At 41.6% G+C, this 26,498-nt stretch overlaps 1 protein-coding gene across 1 annotated transcript in view; it reads left to right on the top strand.

The window, feature by feature from the left end:
- LOC122551443 (uncharacterized) overlaps positions 1 to 25,945 on the top strand; it is a 144,201-nt gene extending 118,256 nt beyond the window's left edge. Inside the window, exons 7-8 of the mRNA XM_087988612.1 lie at positions 13,006 to 13,078; positions 24,620 to 25,945. Of these exons, the coding sequence (XP_087844738.1) occupies positions 13,006 to 13,078; positions 24,620 to 24,917 (371 nt within the window). The 3' untranslated portion in view covers positions 24,918 to 25,945. The remainder of the gene's footprint in view (positions 1 to 13,005; positions 13,079 to 24,619) is intronic.
- Positions 25,946 to 26,498: the final 553 nt, after the last annotated feature.

Genomic DNA, 26,498 nt, shown 5'->3' with positions numbered 1-26,498 from the left:
TTTATAGACCTCTATAAGTTCTGCCTTCAATCTCCTGCACTTCAATGAAAAAGTCCTAGCCTCTTCCTATAACTCAAACCCTTTATTTCTAGCAACATCCTGATAAATGCTTTCTGAACCCTCTCCAGCTTAATAGTATCCTTCCTACAACAGAGCAACCAGAACATTTGGCAATAGTACTGAAGAGTTGTGGTCCAGGATTTGCCATACCTCTAGCCAAGCTCTTGCAGTACTGTTACAACACTGGCATTTACCTGACAATGTGGAAAATTGCCAAGGTGTGTCCTGTACGTAAAAAGCAGGACAAATCTAATCCAGCCAATTGCCACATCATCAGAATATTCTCAATCATCAGTAAAATGATGGAAGGGGTCATCAACAGTGCTATTAAGAAGCAGCTGCTCCGCAATAACCTGCTCAGTGATGCTCAGTTTGGGTTCCACCAGGGCCACTCAGCTCCTGACCTCATTACAGCCTTGGTTCAAACATGGACAAAACAACTGAATTCCAGAGGTGAGGTGAAAGTGACAGCTTTTGATTTCAAGGCTGCATTCAAACAAGTGTGGTATCAAGGAGCTCGAACAAAACTGGAATCATGAGTATCAGGGGCAAATACTCCGGTGGTTGGAGTCATACTGGCAGCTAGGAAGATGGTCATGTTTGTTACAGGTCAGTCATCTCAGCACCAGAAAATTGCTGCAGGAGTTCCTCAGAGTCGTGTCCTAGGAGCAACCATCTTCAGCTGCTTCATCAATGTCCTCCCCTCCATCATAAAGTCAGAAGTGAAGATGTTTTCTGACAATTGCACAATATTCAGCATGATTCGTGACTCCTTAGATACTGAAGCAGTCCATGTTCAAATGCAACAAGATTCAGTCTAGGGCTGACAAGTGACGAGAATTATTCCCATCACACAAATTCCTGAGGAAGGGCTTATGCCCGAAACGTCGATTCTCCTGTTCCCTGGATGTTGCCTGACCTGCTGCGCTTTTCCAGCAACACATTTTCAGCCCATCACACAAATGCCAAGCTAATGAAAATTACTAATAAAAGACAATCTAACTATCACCCTTTGATATTCAATAGTGTCACCATCACTGAATCCACCACTAACAACATCCTGAGGGTTACCATTGGCCAGAAACTCAACTGGACTTGCCACAAAAACACAGTGGCTACAAAAACAGGTCAGAGGCTCGGAAGACTGCAGCAAGTAACTCCAACTCTGGACTCCTCAAAGCTTGTCCACTATTTACAAGGCACAAGTCAGGAGTGTTATGGAATATTCCCCACTTGCCTGGATGAGTGCAGCTCCAACAACACTCAAGAAGCTTGACACCATCCAGGACAAAGGAGCCCACTTGATTGACATTACATCCACAGGCATCCACTCCCTCCACTACCGACGCTCAGTAACAGTTTGTACTATCTACAAGATGCACTGCAGAAATTCATCAAAGGTCCTCAGACAACACCTTCTAAACCCATCTAGAAGGTCAAGGGCCACAGATATATGGGAGCACCACCACCTTCAAGATCCACTCCAATCCACTCACTTAACTGATTTGGAAATATATTAACATTCCTTCAGCGTCGCAGAGTCAAAATCCTGGAGTTCTCTCCTTAATGGCATAGTGGGCCAACTTGCAATAGGTAGACTGCAGCAGTTCAAGAAGCAAGTTCATCACCACCTTCTCAAAGGCACCTCGGGGCAACCAATAAATGCTGGCCAGCCAGTGACCCTCACATCTCAGAAATGAACACAAAAAAATGTAGAAGACACACTGTACTTGCATTTTTTGCAGCTTTTAGGCAAGCTTCACACATTTCAAAACAGTAAGAGTGTGTTGCCAGCACTGCCCAGTTGGATTATTCATGACTATATGTCACACCTCTGCTGAGTCCAGAATGTTTGACACCAGCCAGTAGAATAAAAAGCCCCTTCCTAAAATATACAAAATTACCAATAACTAAGAAATTTTCTATCTTTTCTTTAGGGAGAGCATTGCTAGTTTTAATGAGCATTGATATTAGATGTGGTTTGGAGCAGACTTTGGCAGTGCGTGGAAGCTGAATTCTCACACATCCATTAACCTGGGAATTTTAGTAGGTCATTACACTTCATAAGTCCAGGTTAACTCAGCTCCCTCACACCATCTGGTTAATCAGTAAGTTGCAAAATTAAAAATTACTTTTGAGCAAGACATTTTTGAAATTCCACTGGGTTAAGTATTTTTCTCTGATTCTAAATGCAGAAATATTTTACAATTGATTGCCACAATTTGCACATCTTCAGTGGGCAAACTATCAAAGCCTAAATTGAACAATTTGTCAATTGCCTACTATTTTGTAAAAGCTGGACCTGGAGTGCCTTCTCCTCTGAAAAACAAAATTAAAAGGAAGAAAGATTCTGGCAACAGTTGCTCTATCCAGAATGCTTATTGATTGCAAAAGGAGGAGGAAATATTCTTGCTTGTATTTTGGCTTCTGACTCCTGCCAAGGCAAGTTCCCTGGGCCACGGGTCTCCTCTACATTTGTTCTCCACATGATTCAAAATCTAAAGAAGGCAATGGGATGGGAGTTAAATCTGGGCACACTAGATTATTTTTCCACTACTTCAGCTGAAATGATGATAGGACTTGCAGAACCTGACTGTACAAAAAAGGAGGGAGACAGAAAACAGAAATCTACTGGCTGGTTAGCCTAGAATCTATCATAGGGAAGATGCTGGAATGTATTATTAAGGAGGTTATAACAGGTCACTTAGAAAACCTTAATACAATCAGGCAGAATCAATGTGCTTTTATGGAAAGGAAATCATGTTTGCCTTAATTTATGAGAGTTCTTTGAGTAAGTACCTAGCAACATAGATAAACAGGGACCACTGGGTATACTGTCCTCCAATTTTCAGGAGGCAATTGATAAGATGCCATATAAAGGTTACTATGCAAAATAAGAGTGCATGGTGTAGATGTAGCATGCATGGAGAATTGGTTGGCAAATAGAAGGTAGAGAGTGGGCTTAATTGATCATTTCCAAGTTGGCAGGTTTTGACATGTAGTGTGCCACAGCATTGGGGGAATCAATTATCTACAATCTACATAAAGAATCTGGATAAAGGGACTGGATATACATTGCCAAATTTACTTAGGATACAAAGATAGAGCAGTAAGTTTTGAAGAACACACTTTTTTTGAAGGGTCTGCAAAACAATAGAGATAGTTTAAGTGAAGGGCAAACATTTGAAAAAGGTACCATAATGTTAGGAACTGTAAGACTGTCGACTTTGGAAATAAAAATAGAAAAGCATCATACTATAATAATGAAGCAGAAGGGGGAGAGGGAGGAACTCAAAAATTGGAGACCAATCTCACTGCCGAATGCGGATTACAAAATTCTGTCAAAGGTAATCACCAACCGGGTCAGGTCTGCTCTGGGGGTCGGTGATTCACCCTGACCAAACCTGTGCTGTGCCGGGCAGGAAGATCGCTGAGAGTCTCGCATTCCTCAGGGATATGATCGCCTACATGCAGGACAGAGGGTTGGACACCTGCCTGATCAGCCTGGACCAGGAGAAAGCCTTTGACAGGATATCATACAGGCATATGAGAGATTTTCTCTCCAAAATGGGCTTTGGGGAGGGAATCTGCAATTGGATCAGACTGCTCTGCACCAACATTGTCAGTGCAGTCTCAATCAATGGGTGGGAATCAGATAACTTCCCAGTCAGATCTGGAGTCAGGCAAGGCTGCCCTCTCTCTCCTGCCTTTTTTGTGTGCTGCATAGAGCCATTTGCCGAGTCCATCAGGAAGAATGTGAGCCTGACAGGGGTGACTATTCCTGGCAGTGGGGGCCTGCAGGTGAAGGCCTCCCTGTACATGGATGATGTCGCCGTTTTCTGCTCAGATCCGCTGTCTGTGCGCAGACTCATGCATATGTGACCAGTTCGAACAGGCCTCGGGGGCCGAGGTAAACCGAGGCAAGAGCAAGGCCACGCTCTTCGGGAACTGGGCCAACCAATCTTCGATCCCCTTCACCGTCAGGACTGACCACCTGAAGGTGCTGGGTATTTGGTTCGGGGGGGGCTGGGGCGTGCGCCAAGTCTTGGGAGGAGCGTATCAGCAAAGTGAGGCAGAAACTGGGCAGATGGACGCTACGGTCGCTCTCCATCGCGGGAAAAAACCTGGTCATCAGGTGTGAGGCACTGTCATTGCTATTATACGTGGCACAGGTCTGGCCTATTCCCAGAACCTGTGCCGCTGCAGTCACCCGGGCCATCTTCCAATTTATATGGAGGTCAAAGATGGACTGGGTCCAAAGGGACTCGATGTATAAAGATCTGGACAACGGGGGAAAAAATACACCCAATGCCACCCTCACCCTGATGGCCACCTTTCTGTGTGGCTGCATCAAGCTGTGCATGGATCCCCGGTACGCAAACACCAAGTGTCACTATGTACTGAGGTTCTACCTGTCCCCGGTGTTGCGAAGGATGGGCCTGGCCTTGCCGCCGCGGAACGCTCCGAGTATTTAGACCATTCTGTATCACCTGTCCTTCGTGGAGAAGTTTATGACGAAAAACACCTTTGACCATAAGTCCATCAGGAAGTGGTCAGCAAGTAGTGTCCTTGAGACCCTTCGGGAAAAGGAGAGGGCGGATCCTATTGAGCGGTTCCCTGAGCAGACTGTCAAAGCCATTTGGCAGAATACCTCATCGCCAGAACTTTCCAACAAGCACCAAGACATGGCTTGGCTGGTGGTGAGAAGAGCTCTGCCTGTGACATCCTTTATGCACGCCCGGACTCTCAGCCGCACCGCACGCTGCCCTCGAAGCGGCTGCAGGGGGGACAAGACTGTCACACACCTCCTTCTGGAATGTGCCTATGCAGAAGAAGTCTGGAGAGGAATGCAGTGGTGTTTGTCGAGGTTCGTCCCGAGCAGCGCCCTACGGCCTGTGCCCTAGGGCCTGTTCCCCGGGATGCACACCGAGACGAACATCAACTGCGCCTGGAGGATCATCAACTCGGTGAAGGACGCTCTCTGGGCGGTCCGAAACCTGTTGATCTTCCAGCTGAAGGAGTTGACCTCGACTGACTGTTGCAGACTGGCACATTCCAAGGTCCAGGACTAGTATTGAGGGACGTGCTGAAGCTTGGGCAGCTGCCACCAAGGCGCGGTGGGGAAAGACCACCGTGTAACATCTGCCTGCCTAAGAAAAACAGGGGTTCCATGCAGTCATTTGGGCTCTGCTGACGCCTCAGCTAATTATATGGCCATATGATTGATAAACGCACAGATCTGTGTATACAAATGATAAATTCTGATCTCTGTATGTAAATGTTTACGTATGTATGGCATGACCAATTGTACAGGACGGACCAATTGTACAGACCATCAAATTATTTTATGAATAAAGTATATTTTTGAAATAAAAAATAGAATTATGAAAGCGCTGGGTATCCTAGTACATGAGTCACAAAGAGTTAACTGGGAGGGAAGCAATTGATTAAGAAGGCAAATTAATGGTTATTATTTATTGTAAGCAGAATGGAATATAAAATTAGTGATGTGTTACTATAATTGTATGGAACATTGGTGAAATCACCTCTGGAGCTGTGCACAGTTTTGGTCTCCTTATTTAAGAATGGATGTAAATGTATTACAAGTAGTTCAGAGGAGGTTCACTCAACTGACACTTGTGACTGGGGGGTGTGTGTGTGGAGGAGCTATCTTATGGGAAAAGGTTAGACTGGCTATTCCTGTATCTATTGGAGAGGGAATCTTATTGAGACATCTCAGTTCCTGAGGGGATGTAACAGACTGTTGAAATGAAGTTTCCCCTTATGAGAGAGATTAAAACTAGAGGGCACCGTTTTAAAATGAGCTATCTCCCATTTAAGATCTCGATGAGGAGGTTTTTTGTATCTCATTGGAATTTTGTAAGTTTTTGGAACTCTTCTGCAGAAACTGGGGTCATTCAATGGTTTTATGGCAGAGGTAGATAGAACCTTGACTAACAAAGGGATTCAAAGGTGATTGGAGGTTATTATGTGGAAATGTGGATAGTGCCCACAATCAGGTCAGCCAGAATGTTATTGAATGGTGGTGCAGACTACAGGGACCAAATGCCTTACTTGTGCACTAAATCATTTTGTGATCTAACTATAGCATACCTGTCACTGCCTTTTCAGCTGTTGTTTTGCAGAGAACAGGAATTAGATTTGCCACTTTTCAGTTTACGTGATCAACTTATCGATACTTTCAATGAGCTTAACTGTCAGACAAGGCTCAAATATATATTCTCTGATGAACCAAATTACACATGCTATATGTCCACATATAGCTGCCAGAAATAGGGAATAATCTTGGCATAGGGTATCTTTCTTGCATCTGAATCAGTGATAACTGTCATCTGTTAAAGCGGAAACCTTTGGAAGATCTAAATGTTCAGTTATATGTTACCTCCAGATGATGGAGGGTCAGTTTTCTCAGTTGGCTGGTTTGTGATGCAGAGTGATGCCAAAAACATGTGTTCAATTCCCAGACTGGCTGACGTTACCATGACTTCTCAACCACAGGCCTTGCCTGAGACACAGTGAATCTCAGGTTAAACCACCACCAGTTATATCTCTCTAATGAGAGAGCAGGACTATGCTGACTTTACTTTTTATGGCTTGATGTGCACCTTACTAGAAGTATGCATGAGATGCACTGAATGATGTTTATGTTTGTCTGAATATTTTGCATGAATGAATTGCAAAAATGAAACAAGTCATCTGGCAATGTCACATTATGGCATGAATTCTAAACCAAACAGGCCTATACTTTCAAGATGTCACAACATGTAATTTTTGCATTATAAAGGTACTAGCCCCACCTTTAGTTATTCTGTCTATGTAATGGAACCAACCTGGAGAATGTAAGGACTGCAGATGTTGGAGATAATGTCAAAACGTGTAGCACTGGAAAAGCACAGTTGGTCAGACTGCATCCGAGCATCAGGAATGTAGGGGTGCAGCCCCAAGCAGGGGTTGAGAAATAAGTAGGAGGGTGTGGGGCTGGGGGTAAGGTAGCTGGGAATGCAATAAGTAGATGAAGGTGGGGCTGATGGTGATAGGTCGGAGGGAGGGTGGAGCGGATGGATGAGAAGGGTGATGGACAGGTAGGACAGTTCAAGAGGGCAGTGCCGAGTTGAGTCTGGGATAAGGTGGGGGGAAGGCAAATGGGGAAACTGGTGAAATCGACATTGATTCTATGTGGTTGGAGGGTCCCAAGGCGGACGATGAGGCGTTCTTCCTCCAGTCATCGGGTGGCTAAGATTTGGCAGTGGAGGAGGCCCAGGACTTGGTGTTGTGTGATTTTTAACTTTGTACACCCCAGTCCAAAACCGGCACCTCCAAATCATAAAGATTACAGTCTGTAACATCAATCTTGTGCATTTTGGTCACAGCCAAGTGGTGCAGTTTCAGAAAGTTACTTCAAATGATATCTAGCTGCAAGAGCTCAAGAAGATTATCATCAACGGGTGCGTGAACACATCCAAAGAGTTCTCAGCCAGATATGATCAGTTTGGTTATTCAAAGACAAACCTGGACTCTCTAAGAATATAATCTTCAAATGCAAACAAGTCATTATTCCAGAACTCTACTTCAAGATATGCTTGAAAATGTGTTGCTGAAAAAACGCAGCAGGTCAGGCAGCATCAAAGGAGAAGGAGAATCGACGTTTCGGGCATAAGCCCTTCTTCAGGAATGAGGAGGGTGTGCCAAGCAGGCTAAGATAAAAGGTAGGGGGGAGGGACTTGGGGGAGGGGCGTTGGGAATGCAATAGATGGAAGGAGGTCAAGGTGAGGGTGATAGGCCGGAGTGGGGGTGGGGGCGGAGAGGTCAGGAAGGAGATTGCAGGTTAGGAAGGTGGTGCTGAGTCTGAGGGTTGGGACTGAGAAAAGGTGGGGGGAGGGGAAATGAGGAAGCTGGAGAAATCTGTATTCATCCCTTGTGGTTGGAGGGTTCCTAGGTGGAAGATTAGTCGCTCTTCCTCCAGGCATCGTGTTGCCATGGTCTGGCGATGGAGGAGGCCAAGGACCTGCATCCTTGGTGGAGTGGGAGGGGGAGTTAAAGTGTTCAGCCACGGGGCGGTTGGGTTGGTTGGTGCGGGTGTCCCAGAGGTATTCTCTGAAATGTTCCGCAAGTAGGCGGCCTGTCTCCCCAATGTATAGGAGGCCACATCTGGTGCAGCGGATGCAGTAAGTGATTTGTGTGGAGGTGCAGGTGAATTTCTGATGGATATTGAAGGATCCCTTGGGGCCTTGGAGGGAAGTGAGGGGGGAGGTGTGGGCGCAAGTTTTGCATTTTTTGCAGTTGCAGGGAGTGGAGGTTGGGTTGATGGGGGGTATGGATCTGACAAGGGAGTCGCGGAGGGAGTGGTCTTTCCGGAACGCTGATAGGGGAGGGGAGGGAAATGTATCCTTGGTGGTGGGGTCCGTTTGGAGGTGACGGAAATGACGAAGGATGATCCGATGTATCTGGAGGTTGGTGGGGTGGTAGGTGAGGACCAGTGGGGTTCTGTCCTGGTGGCGATTGGAGGGGCAGGGTTCAAGTGCAGAGGAGCGGGAAGTGGAGGAGATGCGGTGGAGAGCATCATCAACCACATCTGAGGGGAAATTACAGTCTTTGAAGAAGGAGGCCATCTGGGTTCTTCGGTATTGGAATTGGTCCTCCTGGGAGCAGATGTGGCGAAGGCGAAGGAATTCGGAATATGGGATGGCGTTTTTACAGGGGGCAGAGTGGGAAGAGGTGTAATCTAGGTAATCTAGGTGGGAGTCAGTCGGTTTATAGTATACGTCCGAGATAGAGGTGAAGAGGTCTAGGAAGGGGATGGAGGAGTCTGAGATGGTCCAGGTAAATGTGAGGTCGGGGTGGAAGGTGTTAGTAAAGTGGATGAACTGTTCAATCTCCTCTTCAGGATGCTGCCTAACCTGCTGCGCTTTTCCAGCAACGCATTTTTAAGTTCTGATCTCCAGCATCTGCAGTCCTCACTTTCTCCTATCACATGGAGTGAGTCAAATTGGCTGAGGACAAGTATTTCTGATGCTAGGGACTATTGGAGGAGGCTGCAATGGACCATCCACTCAGCCCTTCTGGCTGAAGTTTGACTACCATATTCAGTATGTTCAGCGTACCTCAACAAATTGTGTCTGACAACATTTTGTAGTATGCTACACAGCCCTACTGTAGAAACTGGAACGTCCAACAGATTACATCCTCTCCTCTCTGCCCTCATTTGAATGGTCTCGCAAAATGAACTGTTCATACCATAGTATCCATGAACAATAAATTTAAAGCAACTTGCCAGGTTCTCTGTATGGCGATGCTACATTTATGTGGTCCTGCTCTAGTCAACAGCTCATCCCTACCAGCACTTTCGGGTTTCAGAAACAGATCCTCACATTTCTTCCCTTTCACAATCTCATCACTCAACTACATATGCAAAATGCATTATTAGATAGAAGGGAGAAAATAATACAAGAGCAGGATCACAGAGTCATAGGGTCACACAGCACGGCTTAACTCATCTATGTCAACCAAGTTTCCCAAATTAAACTAGTCCACTTGCCTGGGTTTGGCCCCTATCCCCCTAAACCTTTCCTATTCATGGAACTTTCCAAATGTCTTTTAAATTTTTGTACCTGTACCTGCATCTATCACTTTCTCTGATATGCAAGCCACCCTTCATGTGAAAAGATTGCCCCTCAGGTCCTTGTAAATCTTTCTCTTCTCACTTTAAAAGTATGGCCCCCAGTTTTGACCCACTTGAAGTAGAACAAATTCTGAGAATTTTGCGCAAACACATTGATTCATGGAAAGATGTTACACAGTTATGTTCAACCTAGGCCATATGACTTTCTAATGAGCAATGGTCAAGCCCTGTGAAGAACCAAGCTGCATATGATTGGAGACCTGTCATACAGGATGATGACTCAGGCATTGAAAATATCATGGCAGTTAACTACTACACATCTAATGATACACATCCATCTGCACTAATATTTAGCATGTAGCACACTGCAAAATTATGACAATTGTATCTGGTTGTGTTATATGTCCACCAGCGCATTACCTGAATGTATAAGAGACTATATATTTATAAATCTGGGCATCATTGTTTTCCAGAAAAAGGGTTCCTAGTCTCTAAAGGCAGAGGAGGGAAATCTTGTATTAATGCATAGATTCAAGACCAGGCATGCAGCCCTGTATCTTTAAGACAGACATCACAATACATGATGTTTTGGTACAAAGATACTCTCCCCACTCTCAGTCCCTACCTTTGTGTAATGGAAGCAGTGTACTTAGTCAGTTAGGCGTGTATTATGTACTGTAGCATCAATAAGCACAACTCCAAGACGATGTGTCAAAGTCTGTGATTTTGTAGTCAAATAAATAGTGTTGTTCATAATCTTCAAGAAATTTGACTCAGTGGAACTCTGTCTTCTTGATATTTGTATTACATGTTGCAAACTACAAAGCACATGGAGCTTACACTTTGCAGTAGGTATGTATTACGTTGTGTTATGACTCTAACAGGATCAATATGCTTGTAGTAATCAAGCTGCACTAATCTATAAGCCATACCATTGGTGTAATTGTTCTGATTCAATCATAAAAATCACCAAGTTGATTATTTTATCCAGAACAAACGAGACCTTCAAAAGGTTTCTTTAGTGAACTCAAAATAATGTGCTTATTATAAACTAATCTTGTTCCTCAAGCAAGTGGAAAAGCTAGTTAACAACAAGCTCTATTTCCTATGTTCCAATATTAAACCATATTCTATTGACCCCCCAAAAAATACATTCATGTGGCAAACAAGAAAAAATAACATGCAAAGATGATTTTTTTTTATTGCAAAAGGGAACAAAACCATCCCTATGGATCACATGTTTGAACTCAAAGGGTAAAATGGGATGATTTCCTGCAGTTCCCCAAACTTCCTGTTGACAAGATGGAAATGATGTCTGTTATAGAATGATGTAAAATCTTCAGTGGAGATATCAATTCAGATGCCAGTCAGTTAGACTTGGGCCTTTTAAAATAAGTAACAACTTGGCTTTCAGGGTTCATGGTGTAGTCAGAGATACTAATATTTTGGTACTTTCTCAGGTTCCTCGAAATAATTCACTGAGATAGATTTGTGCAGCTTGTCCTGATGTAAGGCTTTCAGCAGGGAAAGAATTGCTTACTGATTACTTTGGAAGTCTTTTTTTAACTCCATCTTCAGGTGCTGAAAAAACAGGAACCAACTCCAGAACAGTATTACCAAGCAACCTTCAACACATAGGCAAATTCTGTTCCAAACCAAGGTTACCTCGCAATTAAGGCCATAAAGCTCATATCTTAGCTCTCTTAAAAGTTTTGATTGCCTCCTTTCCAAAGTTACTTAATTTTTTAATATTGTCGAGTAAGTCTCATCTCACAAAATGAAACCCAGAATGTCCAAACAGTTTCATATTCTAGTTCCTGGTGGACCCTAAATGTAAGAGAGAGAGAGTCAGACAATGGGCCAAATAACCTCCTTCTACACAATAACGATTCTGTGATTTTGTGTAGAAACAACATGCCTCCACCCTTGGTGAATGAAGCACTATTTTTCATGTAAAAATGAAGACATGCCCTGTAAAAACATAAAAAAGGTCTTAAGCTTGCATGCATTCATCTCCATCAGGATGTCCAGACAGTTTCATATTCCAACTTCTCGTAGCCTTTAAACATAGATATGTATTCCTGACACTTCTCAGTGAATGTTACTTTGTTAGATCCTCAACCACCCTGGGAAGGTGGTAGCTGACATTCACCTTTAACCAAATCATTCTGGCATCCCAAAGGACAGTTAAGTTTCAACCAGACATGTGTGAGATTGGAGTCACATGTAGACTAAAGCAAATAAGGATGGTAGGCTACCTTCCCTAAAGAATATTAGTGAACTGTTTTGGTTTTTATAACAATCCAACAATTTTGTTGTCGCTTTTGTTGATGAATGTTTTGGGTGTATAATGTTAGCTTGTGAAGATAATGTGTTGCACAACATAAGTAAAATGTTTTGTATATATGCTTAAAGAAATAGTGATGTAATGGTTAAAGTAGCACAATATCACATGCAGGAGATATCTCAATAAGTCACTATAGTAACAACATGAAGACGCCTTCTTTGAAATTCTATGTCCAATTCCTCTGACTGCCCTTCAGCTTTGTTTGCATTTACCAAGAACAAGATATTAAACAATGCTAGTTTTCAATTCAGAATTTTTTTAAAACAGGAGTTCAGATTTTCAAACTGCCATGATTTGAACTCATTGCTTCTGAGTTATTAATCTGGCCCTCTAGAATGCTAGTCCAGTAACATAACCACATACTAACCAGACCCTGATATGTGAGAACAATAAGTTTGCTATCTGAGCTGGTGTGCTAAATTTAGGAACAGGAGTGGACTATTTAGCCACTCAGCCATTAGAAGGTGGTTGCCTCTATGTATTTTCAGAGACATTGGAAGCAGCCCTAGAGTCAGTAGGACTATGGCAACTTTATTTTTATAAAGTTAAAAATCACACAGCACCAGGTTATAGTCCAACAGGTTTATTTGGAAGCACTAGTTTCCGGAGTGCCGCTGCTAACCACCTGATGAAGGAGCAGTGCTCCAAAATCTAGTGCTTCCAAATAAACCTGTTGGACTAAAACTTGGTGTTGTGTGAGCTTTAACTTTATACACCCAGTCTAACACACCAGCACCTCCACATCATTACTTTTATAATATTATTTATACTGGCTAATACTAACAAATCCAGTGAGCTCACAGTAACAATGCAGTGGCTATGTCTGATTTTTCCCCATGAACCGGTTCTTACAATGGATTATTATTACAGACTAATTCCCTCAGTGAGTAACCCTTCAGAGAAATGCAAGTGAACATTTTTGTTAACTATTTTTCTTTTCTATATCTCATGCTAATAGATAGCTCATTGATGGAGACATCACCTGCAGCGATGTCTGAAGTATTTGAGACGCTGTCATTTCCTGTGAAAAGGTAATATTTTTACCTTTGTTTTCTCATATTTTTTTTCAGTTTTCTTCCCTCCTGTAGATGTTGCCTCATTGAGATGTTACCTCAATTCAAGGTAATATCGAGTAGTTTGAAGCTGGAGATGTAACTTCCTACAATATCTTCCCAAAGAGAAAACCACACTTATCATGGGGACTGGAGCTCAGGCTAAAACTTATCAAAAGTAAAGTTCATCTTTAATATGTGAGGAAACAGCCAAAATTTTCAGTTTGACAAGAGCCACACAGGCAAATAATTTCACCAAGATGCGTAGCAGGTAGATACCTTGAGCTGTTACAAATGCCGTAGTCACCCTTGTTCTTGCATAGTGTTGTAATCTGTAAATCATGCATAATCTGCAGCCCTGCCCCACTCATCACCCCTCTCTCCAGCAGAGACAGAGATTTTCATTATTGCTACAGGATTCCAGTTTCCCAATTTGATGTGTTCAGGCAGTATAGTAATAGCGCCTAGAACTTTGCCTGCGGCAAGATAGTCAATCACTTTATAAGACAGTTGTATATCTCGATAGGCCTTCTCTGGTATGTCTTGTGTCCTCAGTGACATTGATCTCCCAGAGTGCAATTCAAGGTGGTGCTTAAATGTTTAATACAGACAATAATGACTACTCCTTCCATTGTATCCAAAGGAACCATTTTCTTTGCTGATGGGCCTGTTCCTTTTTAATCTCTTCATATATATTGCTATTCGTTCTCTGTGTCAAAATACATCTAGGAATTCTAGTGGAGTTGCAACTACTAGTCATTGGTGCACTCCCTAGCAATCTGTTGGACTTTATTTCAATGAGTTCTTAGTTATGTCACCTGAATCTCTCTTGGAATGAGCAAAAGCAGATAGCATGGTGTCAGTAACAGGATCCTCAAATCGGCCAGCATTTTCCTGTCCTTATTTTTCATACGCTGAGTGTTCAGTATTGTATATAGAGTCTCAAATTGATTTCATTTTGCTTCTACACTGTGTGGGAATCATAGAGAACACTATGCAACTGAACCGTGGAACATTAGTTTTATCTGGGTGTTGATTTCTGCTGTGTCTGAAAAACCTGTCAAATGGGGACTTCTCACATGAAAACACATCAGGGAGTAAATTGTGGTGAGTGCATGTGTTCACAATGATGTTCAGAGAATCAAGTTTGCTAATGATCTGATGTAGCTGGTGTCAGTGCCCTTTTCTTGGATGTCACCAGGACACTTTGTAAAAACCAAAAGGCATAGAAATAGGAATAGACCATTTGGTACCTCAACTTGCTCCGCCATTTAACCTGATCCGGATCAAGCCTTAACTACCCTTTCCTGCCAGCTTAGCATAGCCATCAACTCCCCAATATTTCAAAACTCCATTTATCTCCTCTTTAAATATCGCTCAGTGATGTAGCCACCACAATTCTCTGTGGTAGAGTATCCCAGACATTTGCTATTCTATGAAAGATGAAAATCCTTTGCATCTCAGTTTTAATTTTGCCTTATTCTGTAAATTCTTACGGCTTGGTTTGTTCTATAGGGAAGGTGTTAATTACAGAAAAGCTCATTTAGTCTCTGTCCAGTCATGTTTATTTCTCCCAGCTCATGATATTTGTTACAGGAGGTTCTTGCCCCATTGTTGGTTCCTCCTCTTAAATTTGAAATCGCCCTGTAGTTAAAGATGTTCTGTCCTAGGGCACCAGTCTACCATTCTGAAGAAAAATCACTGGACCTGAAACATTAACTCTGATTTCTTTTTGCAGATGCTTCCAGACCTGCCAAATATTTTCCAGCAATTTCTGTTTTTGAGCTCTTCATAGAAGCCCAGTTTTTGAGCAAAGATATTCTTGAGATTAACTGTCTCAGTTTGAGTTGAGAGGCAAAAGGAGAGAACATATTCTGACCTGTTCATGGGGGATTCCTTCATTGACACTAGCGAGTTCTTTACAGCAAAGCTTCACTTATGCATGTCCTCTTCCCATTCCAGCTGAACATGCAATGTTTCTCTTTCAGTAATTTTCTCCCAGCAAGCCTGGTCTCTTGGATTGAAACCAAATTATGTTTAACCTATCAAGTTTCATGGCCAATACACAGATTTTATGCATATTACTGACCGGTTGTAAGTCACCTGCCAGTCCTGTATGTATGGTCCTGATGTTCTAACTTGCCTGTCAAAGAATTGGCATCTTTTTTCTTTCCATTTGTTTTGTTGTTTTCCTGGTGTCATGGATTCTGCTGAATGTTGACCAAGCAATCTAAGCTGCAATTATCCATTGAAATAGTGTGCCAACACCTTCCAGTGAAAGACTTGCAACATTAAGGGTCAGTTTAAAGCATCATATGTTTCCTACACCATTCAAGTTGGGCATATTTCTTGTAGCCGCTATCTCCTACATTGTGTTAAAGATCTGCAGGAAAACTGCAATGCCCTCTGGAGACATAAAGCTGCCCAAAGGTCATGATCCCCCTTACAACCTGCACATTTGCGTCCAAAGAGTGCAAAGCATGATATTTGGTGCTGTTTTGCAAGAGTTGCTGGAGGACACTTCCAGCTCCACTCCTGACTTTTTTTTGTCCTGATTTACTTCCTTAATTTGCAACTTTCCTGCGATGTCCACAAGGCAGTGGAGCTATTCATCCTTAGCTGTCTGCTTGGTTCAGGCGTGCCAGGTCACATCCACTTGCTAATGGGCCTACACGACATGTTGAAGGGCCAAATGTTGCCCAGGTACCTTTGAATCTTTACCTGAGGCCATGTGGGACCCTGTTTCATCACAAAGAGACACAGCAAAGGACTTGCTGATCAAAAAGCCAAGTACCAACAGGGATAAACTTATACATTTGATACTGATGTTTGCATTATTGTTCGCCCCCAGTGTGGGCTGAAAATGAGAAGCAAATAGGACATAAAAGCAGAATGCATGTTAGCTCTCTGCACCTATACACTACACGTATCATATCAACCTTCTGGATACATAAATATATTATGAAAACAGAAAAATAGTACAGTCATAAACTGCATGCTATCCAGTTAACAAATGGAGGAATCAATTTATTTCATTTGCAACCGAGAGGTCAGATGTTTGTATGGTTCCTTTGTTCTATGAAGCAATAATACTGTCTGTGAAAAGTTCTTGCATAATTTCACTAATAATTGGGATGAGTGGCTTGAGTTTTAAAAATTATATTCACTGTGGTTATGTGGCCAGTGTATTAAATTATGCAAATTGACCCTGTTGTGCAAATGTAAATTGGATTAATTAGCAAATAGTTTTTCCCAAGTGCCTAAAAATCATAAATGTAATTGTTATTCATTGTGGAGATTGTACCTGCAGTGGTAAATTGGAGAACTTATTTCAAAGCATGTTAATTAGTTATAATTTGTAGTTATATAAAGATATTATGGTACTGCTGTGCCAGAGGCAAGAACTTTAAGCAGACATCACCATTTTGTATTGGTAGGTTTCAAAGGCATTTTTTTCTCTAACTGAAAGGCTTGTTAAAGAACTAAGTACCATGATATTGAATTATTTCATGAAATGGAGAGCTTCATATATGTTACGTTGACTACAAACATTCTTTGGTCTGGTGCACCTTAACAACTCACTTTAACTCTTTACTTTCCTAACTTTTATACTCCATCGCATTATTTCTAGAGGTCATATTGAATCGGAGATTTTTTTTATATTTCTATTTATTGTTTCAGCCTCAAAAACACTTTGAGCTAGATATCAAATAAATCTTTCTCTACTCTGTTCGAAAAATAGGCTTAAAGACTCCACTCAGAGGGGCTCCCAAACTTCACAGGAGTAAATATTTTTCTGTTTCAAATGTCGATCAATTGATGGAAGTCCCTGACAGAGATAGCAATTTTCCCATTCAGAGTAAAGGGAAAAAGGAGCAGGTTGTGTAAAAGGCTACTGTTACAATACTGTCCATTTTGCAATGTTGCAGTAATTTACAATGAATTTCCACAACCACTCCCCACCATACCCTACAAACCCCAAACCCCCACCAAAATCAGTTCTGAGGTAAGTGTTCTTCCATGTTAAATCATAAATAGCAAGGATCCCTCCCTTCCTTCTAAAGCCACCATTGTTACTTTGTGTGGGATTAAGGGTTGACTTTATATTGGTGGCTCTGCCTTTCTAATAAACAAACATTTCACCCACCTAAGTCACAACTGAATCAACATCTTAGCGAATGAAAGGTACTATGTTGTGGCCCACTGCAACATGTACATTGTACAAGGTACAGTCTCCTTTGGGCTTAGTTGTACAGTAGTTTATAATAAAGCCATCTTTTTCCTTTATTGGTGAAATATAAGTGGTTACATTTTCTTCTTAATTTGTGCATTGAATGCCGTTTTGGTCACTGGTTTCTTAACAGGAGGCTGAGGGGTGACCTCATAGAGGTTTATAAAGTCATAAGGGGCATAGATAGGGTAAGTAGACAAGGTCCTTTCCCTGGGGTGGGGGAGTCATAGGTTTAGGGTGAGAGGTGCCAAATATAAAAGAGACCTAAGGGGCAACTTTTTCATGCAGAGGGTGGTGTGTGTGTGGAATGGTGTGGAAGGATGTTGTAAAACTTGAAAGGGTTCAGAAAAGCTTTACAAGGATGTTGCTAGGGTTGGAGGATTTGAGCTATAGGGAGAGGTTGAATAGGCTGGGGCTGTTTTCCCTGGAACGTCAGAGGCTGAGAGGTGACTTTATAGAGGTTTATAAAATCATGAGGGACACGGATAAGATAAATAGATAAAGGGGAAAGATTTAAAAGAGACCTAAGAGGCAACTTGTTCACGCAGAGGGTAGTGTGTGTGTGGAATGAGCTGCCAGAGGAAAGTGGTGGAGGCTGGTACAATTGCAACATTTAAAAGGCATCTGGCCGGGCATATGAATAGAAAGGGTTTGGAGTGATAGGGGCTCGGTGCTGCCAGGTAGGACTAGATTGGGTTGGGATTTTTGGTCAGCGTGGACGAGTTGGACCAAAGGGTCTGTTTCTGTGCTGTACATCTCTATGACTCTATGACTCGATAAAAACCAGTAAATATCAGAAGAGATATGTGTAATTTTACTGTTGATGAGATGTTAGCATGTGATGGATCTGAGCATGTGAATTAATTTTCCAGTTTATAGGCAGTGATAAGTGGGCAGAATACTTTATTCCATTATCATAGACTCAGAAAGAGAGAGCTTTTACAGTTCACCATCACACGGAGGTGGAACAGTCAGTGAAGTGAAAAGGGGATATGAGAAAACAAAGACAGTACAAACATTACAAACAGAGGTAAAGAGATAAAGAAGAACACATATACAGAAAGCAGAACAAATAAGTTAGAGAGGAACTGGCAATAAAAGAAATAGCTTAGAAGTTGTGAGTAGCACAGGGAGAGTGGGATAGGCAACACAAGGAGAGATCAGATGGTGAGATAGGAAGAGAGAAAGAACAACAATGATTGCAGACAGGGAATAGGATGAAGTACTAAAACAAGTATGGATGTGAGAGAGAGAAAGAGGAGGGCAGTGAGAAGAGACGGTTCAGGCAAAATATGAAAGTTAGAATAATGAAGAAAAGTTCAGATGAGGGGAGAATTTAAAATGAAATATTTTGCAAAATGAGGAAAGTGCACCTGCAAGATATTGTGTACAATCATCAATAATCAATTAGAAATAAAGCTGATTCTTTAAGTCACATGCTTTTCACCTAATGCTACTCAAACATCCCTTCTCGTTCTGCTGTCTTCAGTTTCACTTATGAGGAGAGACTGGATAGACTGGGTTTGTTTTCCTTGGAGCAGAGGAGGCTGAGGAGTGATCTGAGTGAGAGCTATGGACAGAGTAGGTTGTGAAAAACTTTTCCTCATGGCAGATATGTCTAATATCAATTAGCATACATTTAAGGTGTGGAGTAAATGGTTTAGAGGAAATCTGAGGACAAAGACATTTCAGCCAGAGGGTTGTAGAAATATGTAATGTGCTGCCTGAGAGGGTGGTGGAGGCATTTACAACATTTAAGAAGCATCTGGACAAGCACTTAAAATGTCAGGGCATAGTTGGCTATGCAGGTAAATGGAATTAGTATAGTTTGGTACTTGTTTGTTTGCACAGTCATGGTGGTCTGAAGTGCCTGTTTCTGTGCTGTAAGACTCTATGCCTTGTGTCTTTCACAAGAGCTTCAGCTTCATCCCCTTACAATAGGGGTCCCATTGTTCTTACCATCCATCTCACTGTATTAAACTCTATTAAAACTCATTCCCTGCCATTTCTGTGACTTTCCATATACGGCCATCACCAAAGACACCTTCCCTTTCCCTCTGCACTCAGCATGCTGAAGGAACCATTTCCTCCTCAAAACCTGGGTCTGTTCCTCAGTCATCCCTAGCATTCCCTCATCAGTCCACATGAACTCTCCATTCAACTGATGGAGATACATTACCTGCCCTTTTACATCCTTTCTCATTGCTGTCAGCTTCCCCAACCATTCCCTCCCACTGAAACTGTGTGCTTCTTTTGATTTAGTATAAGGTGAAAATGTAAAGTCACCCACTCCCTTGTTAGACTGGTGGTGAGCTTAACCTGAGGGTCATAATGCCTGAGGCAAGGGATAAGATTGCCAAGGCAGGACCTTCATGGTGACCTCAGCCAGTACAGGAATTGAAGCCCTGCTGATGGCAACACTCTGCATCACAAACTGGATTAGAGGTGCTGGAAAAGCACAGCAGTTCAGGCAGCATTCGAGGAGCAGTAAAATCGACGTTTCGGGCAAAAGCCCTTCATTAGAAATACAGCTGTATTCCTGATGAAGGGCATTTGCCCAAAACATCAATTTTACTGCTCCTCGGATGCTGCCTGAACTGCTGTGCTTTTCCAGCACCTCTAATCCAGAATCTGGTTTCCAGCATCTGCAGTCATTGTTTTTACCTGCATCACAAACTGGCCATTTGGCAAATTGAACTAATCACATTTTTCAATCAAGCACCCTATAGTGTTCTAAACACAACACTGAGTTCAACACTTTCAAACAGTAACCTTCATACCATTTTGTTTCTTTTTCATTGTAGGTTTTAGTTTTTCTCTGGACTTTCACTTTTGGACAATGGTTGCTTATTATTCTCCTCTAGATACATCCCATTGTTTATTTACTTGTCCTGTTACCACTTCCTTTCACTTTGTACCACAAACTCCTTTGTCATTTGATCTCTCCTGTTTTCCATTTTATCATGGACCCTCCCTTTTGTTCTTCTTTCTCCTCCTTCCTTTTATCTACTGAAAACTTATTTCTAACTTCCCCGTGCTGAGAAAATGTCAGCAGCCTGAAGGGCTAACTGTCTTTCTTTCTCCAAAGATGCCTGATTTGCTGAGTATTCCCAGCAATTTTCTGTTTAACTTATCATAAAAACATCATTTATACTCATAAACTAAATCAGTATGAAGCCAGGAGTGTTGTAACTTTTTTTTTATGATTTGAAATCCCTTTCACTCTTTCCATGTCACTTTCTAATCTAAGGGACTTGGTTTCATGCTCATGTTGAACTATTTTCGTTGAAGTGTAAAGCCATAAATGTTTTGAACGCAGAATCCATACAGCATGGAAACAGATCATTTGGACCAAGAAGTCCACACTGACCCTTCAACGAGCATCCCACTCAGATCCACTCGCCCACCCTATTACTCTACATCTCCCCTGACTAATCCACCTCGCTTACACATCCCTGAACATTTTAGGCAATTTCCCACAGCCAATCCACCTAACCTGCACATCTTTGGACTGTGCGGGGAGACTAGAGCACCCGGAGGAAACCCGCGCAGACACAGGGAGAATGTGCAAATTCCACACAGAGACTCGCCCGAGGGTGGAATCAAACCTGGGTCCCAGGTGCTGTGAGGTGGCCGTGCTAACCACTGAGCCACCGTGCTGCCCAGAAGCTTTAGAAACCTCATAGATATCCTTGTTGCTGTATTTGTTTAAAAAAGTAATAACTGCTGTGGATGCTTTACAATATGTTTGATCTGTGATGGAATAATCTGGGCATAAATAAATCTAAATTGCCTGGCTCTTTGTGGGAGAGATATAAATGTGAAGGGGAAGGGAAGAGTTGTAATTTAGGATGATTATCCAAACTCTCTGTGGGAAGGGAAGAACATTAATGGGATAAATCACTCATAATTGATCTAGGGCAGGGTAATTGTGACCTTGGGAGATAGTAACATAAAGAATGCCCTTGAAATGAACCAGCTGCTTTTCACTTCCATTCAAACCAATAGAATGAAAATCTGGAGAGATATTCCCATTTTCTCATATTACTCTGTCACCAAAGTCAAAATTAACCCAGATGAATAGTTTATCAGGTAATTTTCTGACTTTGAGCTCTCGACAAGAGTCTCTCATCTAAAAATACAAACTGGAAACACATTTCAATTGCAAAACCAACAGTTTGTCTTGAGGATTTGTTTAATGCCCTTACCACATGCATTCAGCTTGAGTGGTGAATCGGCTCTGTAGATACATGGCAACTTGATACTGTTCACATCACCCTAACTTGCCAAAATTGCACATTTCAACTGTGATTGACACCTATGCAGCATTATCTATCATTCACACATTTCAACTGCTTTACAAAAACCACCAACCACCACTAAATGAAGCCAAACTCTACAGTTAGTAACCCCTATGTTAATAGATTCATCAGGAATATTTCAGAGCAATCAGACTGCTGCCTGTCCAATACTAAGCTGTGTTAATGTTGCGGTGGTGGTTAGGCATATGGTTGTCACTTACTGAACCTCTATTTGGGATCCATTCCAAATTAAGTAAAGAAGAATCAGGCACGTTGTTGCAAGGAATCATATATCAGTCAGACCACAATTATATTTATATTTTTTAATTGTTGGGTTGCCAGGTTTCTAGTGACTCAGAAGTTGCGAGGCCTCCTGGTCGATGAAACAAGTATAACAGTCTGCACTTTGTTACCATCATCTTCTTGTGTTCTCTGTGTGCCTCTACATGATGATAAATTTAGATCCACAGGACTGCTCAGAGGAAGCAGCGCTGGCTTTTGAAAGGACAGTAGTATAGCAAATTGGGAGTGGTGATCAACTTAATTGATCTGAAATAGGCAATTATAGAAATTGGGTATTACTGGTGCAAAAAGTTTATTACATATCTGACCTCTGTATTTGCAAACGACACATGGTACAGCATAAGCAGAGCAACAGTCAGAGACCTTAAATCCATCCACAGAAATTTGTTAGGTATTTTGCTTTCCCAAGTCTCAGAATATGTCACTTTAGATAAAATACTTCAGTCAATAGATTGTTTCCACCATTTTAGAGTGACTACAGCAGGCTTGCTTTGCACAACAGTTTGGTTGCAAAATGGTTTTAAAACTGTTCACCTGATTTTAGCAGTGTGTGTCATGGGCAGGAAACAGTGAGCGGAGATAAAGGTTTTTTTTTAAGGTTGGTGACCTATGATAAGTGGGGTTCCCCAGGGATCAGTGCTGGGACAACAACTGTTTATAATATGTGTTATTGACTTGGAAGAAGGAAGCAAACATACTGGAGCCAAATTGGCAGACGACACAAAAAGAAGTGGTTGCGAGAGGGATACTAACAATTTGCAGACAGACATTGATAAGTTAGGTAAGTGGGCAAGAAGTTGGCAAATGGATCATGTGGGAAAATATAGAGTTGTTCATTTTGGAAAGGAGAACAAGACAGACTGTTATTTAAGTAGAGAAAAATTGCAGAAAGCTGCAACACAAAGGCGCTTGGGCAGACTTGTGCATAAAACACAGGAAACTAGCACACAGGTGGAGCAAATAATCAGGAATGATGTCCCTTATTTCAAGGGGGGGTTGTAGTAGAAGAGTAGAGATGAGTTACTGCAACTGTACACCGTACTGGTATGACCACGTCTGGAGTATTGGGAGCAATTTTGGTCCCCTTACTTAAAGCAAGATATCATTTCATTGGAGGCAGTTCAGAGAGAGGTTCAATAGGATGATCCTTGGTATGGAGACATTGTCTTATGAGCACAGGCTAAAACAGGTTGGGACTCGACTCACTAGAGTTTAAAAGAGTGGGAGGTGATCTTAATGAACTTGACAGTGTTGTTAAAGTTTTGGGAATTCAACAGCAAAAATTCTATTACAATGGCCTATCATAATATTTTGGAACATTGGGAATTCAACAGTTAATAAACCTCTATCCTAGTGTCTTACCATAATGTTTGACTATGTGCCTGCCCTTTGGGCAGGCCGAGACCGGAAATCACTGTGAGGAATTGTCTGGAGCCATACATGTGTGTTTTGCTCCCAGCCCTGGGCAAAGATACTTTGTTTCCCTGAATAAGACTGTCGGCCCTGCTTTTGGATCTTATTAACTGCCTCCTTTTCCTATTAACATATTCCTTACCTATTAACAAGGGTATGCAAAGACCAACAATGAGAACAATACTGGATTACAATCTACATCCTTATTTATTAACACAAGATTGTGAATGATACAGTAACAGGCTCATGTGAACAATTCAATATTTGTCACAGGAAGGTAGCAATAACTAGTCATTGTAAGATCGAGAAATACCTGTTTTAACAATGTAATAGCAATTCGCCATGTGATGTTAAGGCCTTTGTATTAGTCACAGCCAAACAAGATATAAGGTGTATTGCTTGCATGGAATTGTTGAGGGGTGCCACCACAAGAAGGCTCCTATACTCCTTTGGTGTCACCCAGGATCTCTCGCTGGCTGTTCAGAAATAAAGTATCTATCTTTGAACTGAAACTTGTGTGGTCCGGAATTAAGAGTCCACAGGGTAAATGCTGAGAGAATGTTTCCCCTCACAGGGGGAGTGTAGGACCAGATGACATAGTCTCAGAATAAAGGGGCACCAATTTAAAACTGAGATGAGGAGGAATTTCTCCTCTGAGACGTTTGTGAATCTTTGGAACTCCTTGCCACAGAGACCTGTGGAGGCAGAGTCCTTGGTTATATTTAAGGCTGAGATAGATTCTTGTTCAGAAGGAGTATCACGGTTATGTGGAAAATGGAGGAAGGTGGACACGAGGAATGTCAGATCAATCGTGATCCTATTGAATGGTGGCGCACACTCAAAGGGCTGAGTGGCCTCCTCCTGTTCCTGTTTCTTATGGCCTTATGGTGTATCACTTTAGATTCCTGACTATTTAGAACATAGGTATTTTCCCAAGATTGCATGCTTGTTTCCTTTTGTTGCATTTATTTGGATCACTATGTGAATACAGTGACTTGACTGACACATTGACAAGCATCAAAATCCTATCAGCCAGCATGGTTGTTGTACAAAGGAGTATAGAGTACAAAGGGAGAACAAGTAAAGACCATCAATAATCCAGTTCATATTCATTACACTCAGGGATCTTCTGCGCACTAATAGTAATTACTGTGTTTCATGTTTCCAGCATTCCTTACTTTTTATTGATCTGAGCTTTGATAAGTATGGAACCATATAAAATAACTAATTTTTTTCAAATGAATATTAACAATTATTTAATGTGTTGTTTAGTTGTTGCAGAAGCTATCTTTCCCAGGCAGCAAAGTGCGGTCCTGCCAGGGCAGAAAAACCAGCAAGAGTACGCAAGCATTGCAGAGATAATCAGGAGAAGAACCAAGAGAAAATCCAACAGCCCCTTTGTGGACAGAATAACAGAGACCAAGACAAGCCTGCTGCTGATCCTGGGTGGGTTGTTGCACACAGCTCTACTTCACCAGGAGCTCTTCCCATGCCTGCGATAACTACAAAGTTGAAGCAACTATCAGTTACAGCCGTCAAGTCAGAGCTGACTGACGACATTGCCGAGTGAGGGCAAGAGATGGCTCTGAATGCCTCCGACCCCCTTAGAGGATTTTAGCATTTCACAATCCTAACATTTCCCACAGGACTTCCATCTAGACTCCCACGCTACTGAAAGGCAACAATACAAATGGAGCATTATTGTCGCAACGGGAGATAACTGAGAAACTGTGATAATCACATTTCAGAGTCGATGCATTAAAAGAATGAGCAATGACTTACTTATGGCATTTTTTTCCTGTGTCAGAGCAAATCATTAATTTAGAAAAAAATGAATGGAATATAATAGCTGCAGAACAGAGGTTGTGAGAGCAAATCAATTCAAATGTGCTACAGATTAATTGGGTTACTATCCATTCAGTTTTGGATTTTGAGGAAGATGGCCCCCACCACCCCACCCCATATTAAAAGCCCGGGTTTCTAGAAAACAAGCAACATCAGTATCAATAATATACCACAGTACTGTGCCTTACAATTTATCTAACAGCTAATAGTTCTTGAGAGTACTTCTCAGTCACACCTAATTTTCCACACATATATTCTCCACACAAGATCTGGCCTCCCCCACAATACCTATGGAGTCCTCCAAGCCTTAATTTTCCACCTTCTCAGTACACAGAGCAGATTATGGACAAATAAATTATAACAAATGTGAATGTGACAAAGAAACCTCAAGCTAAATGTAAATTTGAATGCTTTACGAAGTCAATTAATACATTCTGCTTCCTACACTGGGCTCTTTGTTCTATACAATGTTTTTAAATCTTCATTTCACGATATTATATATATCAAGTACAACTGACTGATCTTTTTTTCATCACCAAATCACCGTGACGTGTTGCTTTTGCTTTTTACTATTAACAGCCACCAGTAAATCACCCATGTAGCCAAATAGATATTTACATGCAAAACCCGTTAAGAACAATGCAAACCATTCCACTTCATTTTATTGTCCATATGGAAATTCATTTAAAGTACATTGCTCATTCATTCAGAAAATGGCACATCAATGTATAATAACAATAAAAATAAAGAAAATTATTCCATCACAGAGCTCCAACTTTAATTAAAATGTATTAAAAACTATTACAATACATTAAAATAATCAGTCATTGAATCATAACATGACTACGTCTTTATCCAACTCATCAAATTGTTGTTAAAAATTCTTATAGAGGAGGGGATGAGTGAGTGCAAGAAACAATTTGTTCTGTAACTAAGGGATTGCAATCTTTTCCCTGAATGCACCTGACATTAATATTAAGACAGGGAGAGACTCTTACTATTTATCACTTTCAACAAAATTCTTTAGCAGTAAATTTCATCAGGAAAGATCTGCTCATCAAAAACCTTTCTTAATAGTTACAGTGCCATGAAAACGTCTACATTCCTAAGGCTAAGTACCAGGAGAAAGATCCAAATAGAATAGCACTGCCAACTAAAGCTGTGTTAAAGAATTCTTAACTGTCTGTTTCTTCGCTGTAAAACAGTCTTCTATTGTCTGGGCACATTGGCCACCCTTCACTTATTGTCTATCCCTAATTGAACTTTTGACAATGAGTTGGCAAATTTAACTGCCGCAGTCCAATTG

Source organism: Chiloscyllium plagiosum, unplaced genomic scaffold, assembly GCF_037043375.1.
Source record: "Chiloscyllium plagiosum isolate Xiang-an unplaced genomic scaffold, Cpla_swu_hap1 HiC_scaffold_7, whole genome shotgun sequence".
NCBI classification, from domain to species: Eukaryota; Metazoa; Chordata; class Chondrichthyes; order Orectolobiformes; family Hemiscylliidae; genus Chiloscyllium; species Chiloscyllium plagiosum.
This window is presented reverse-complemented; position numbering and strand designations above follow the sequence as displayed.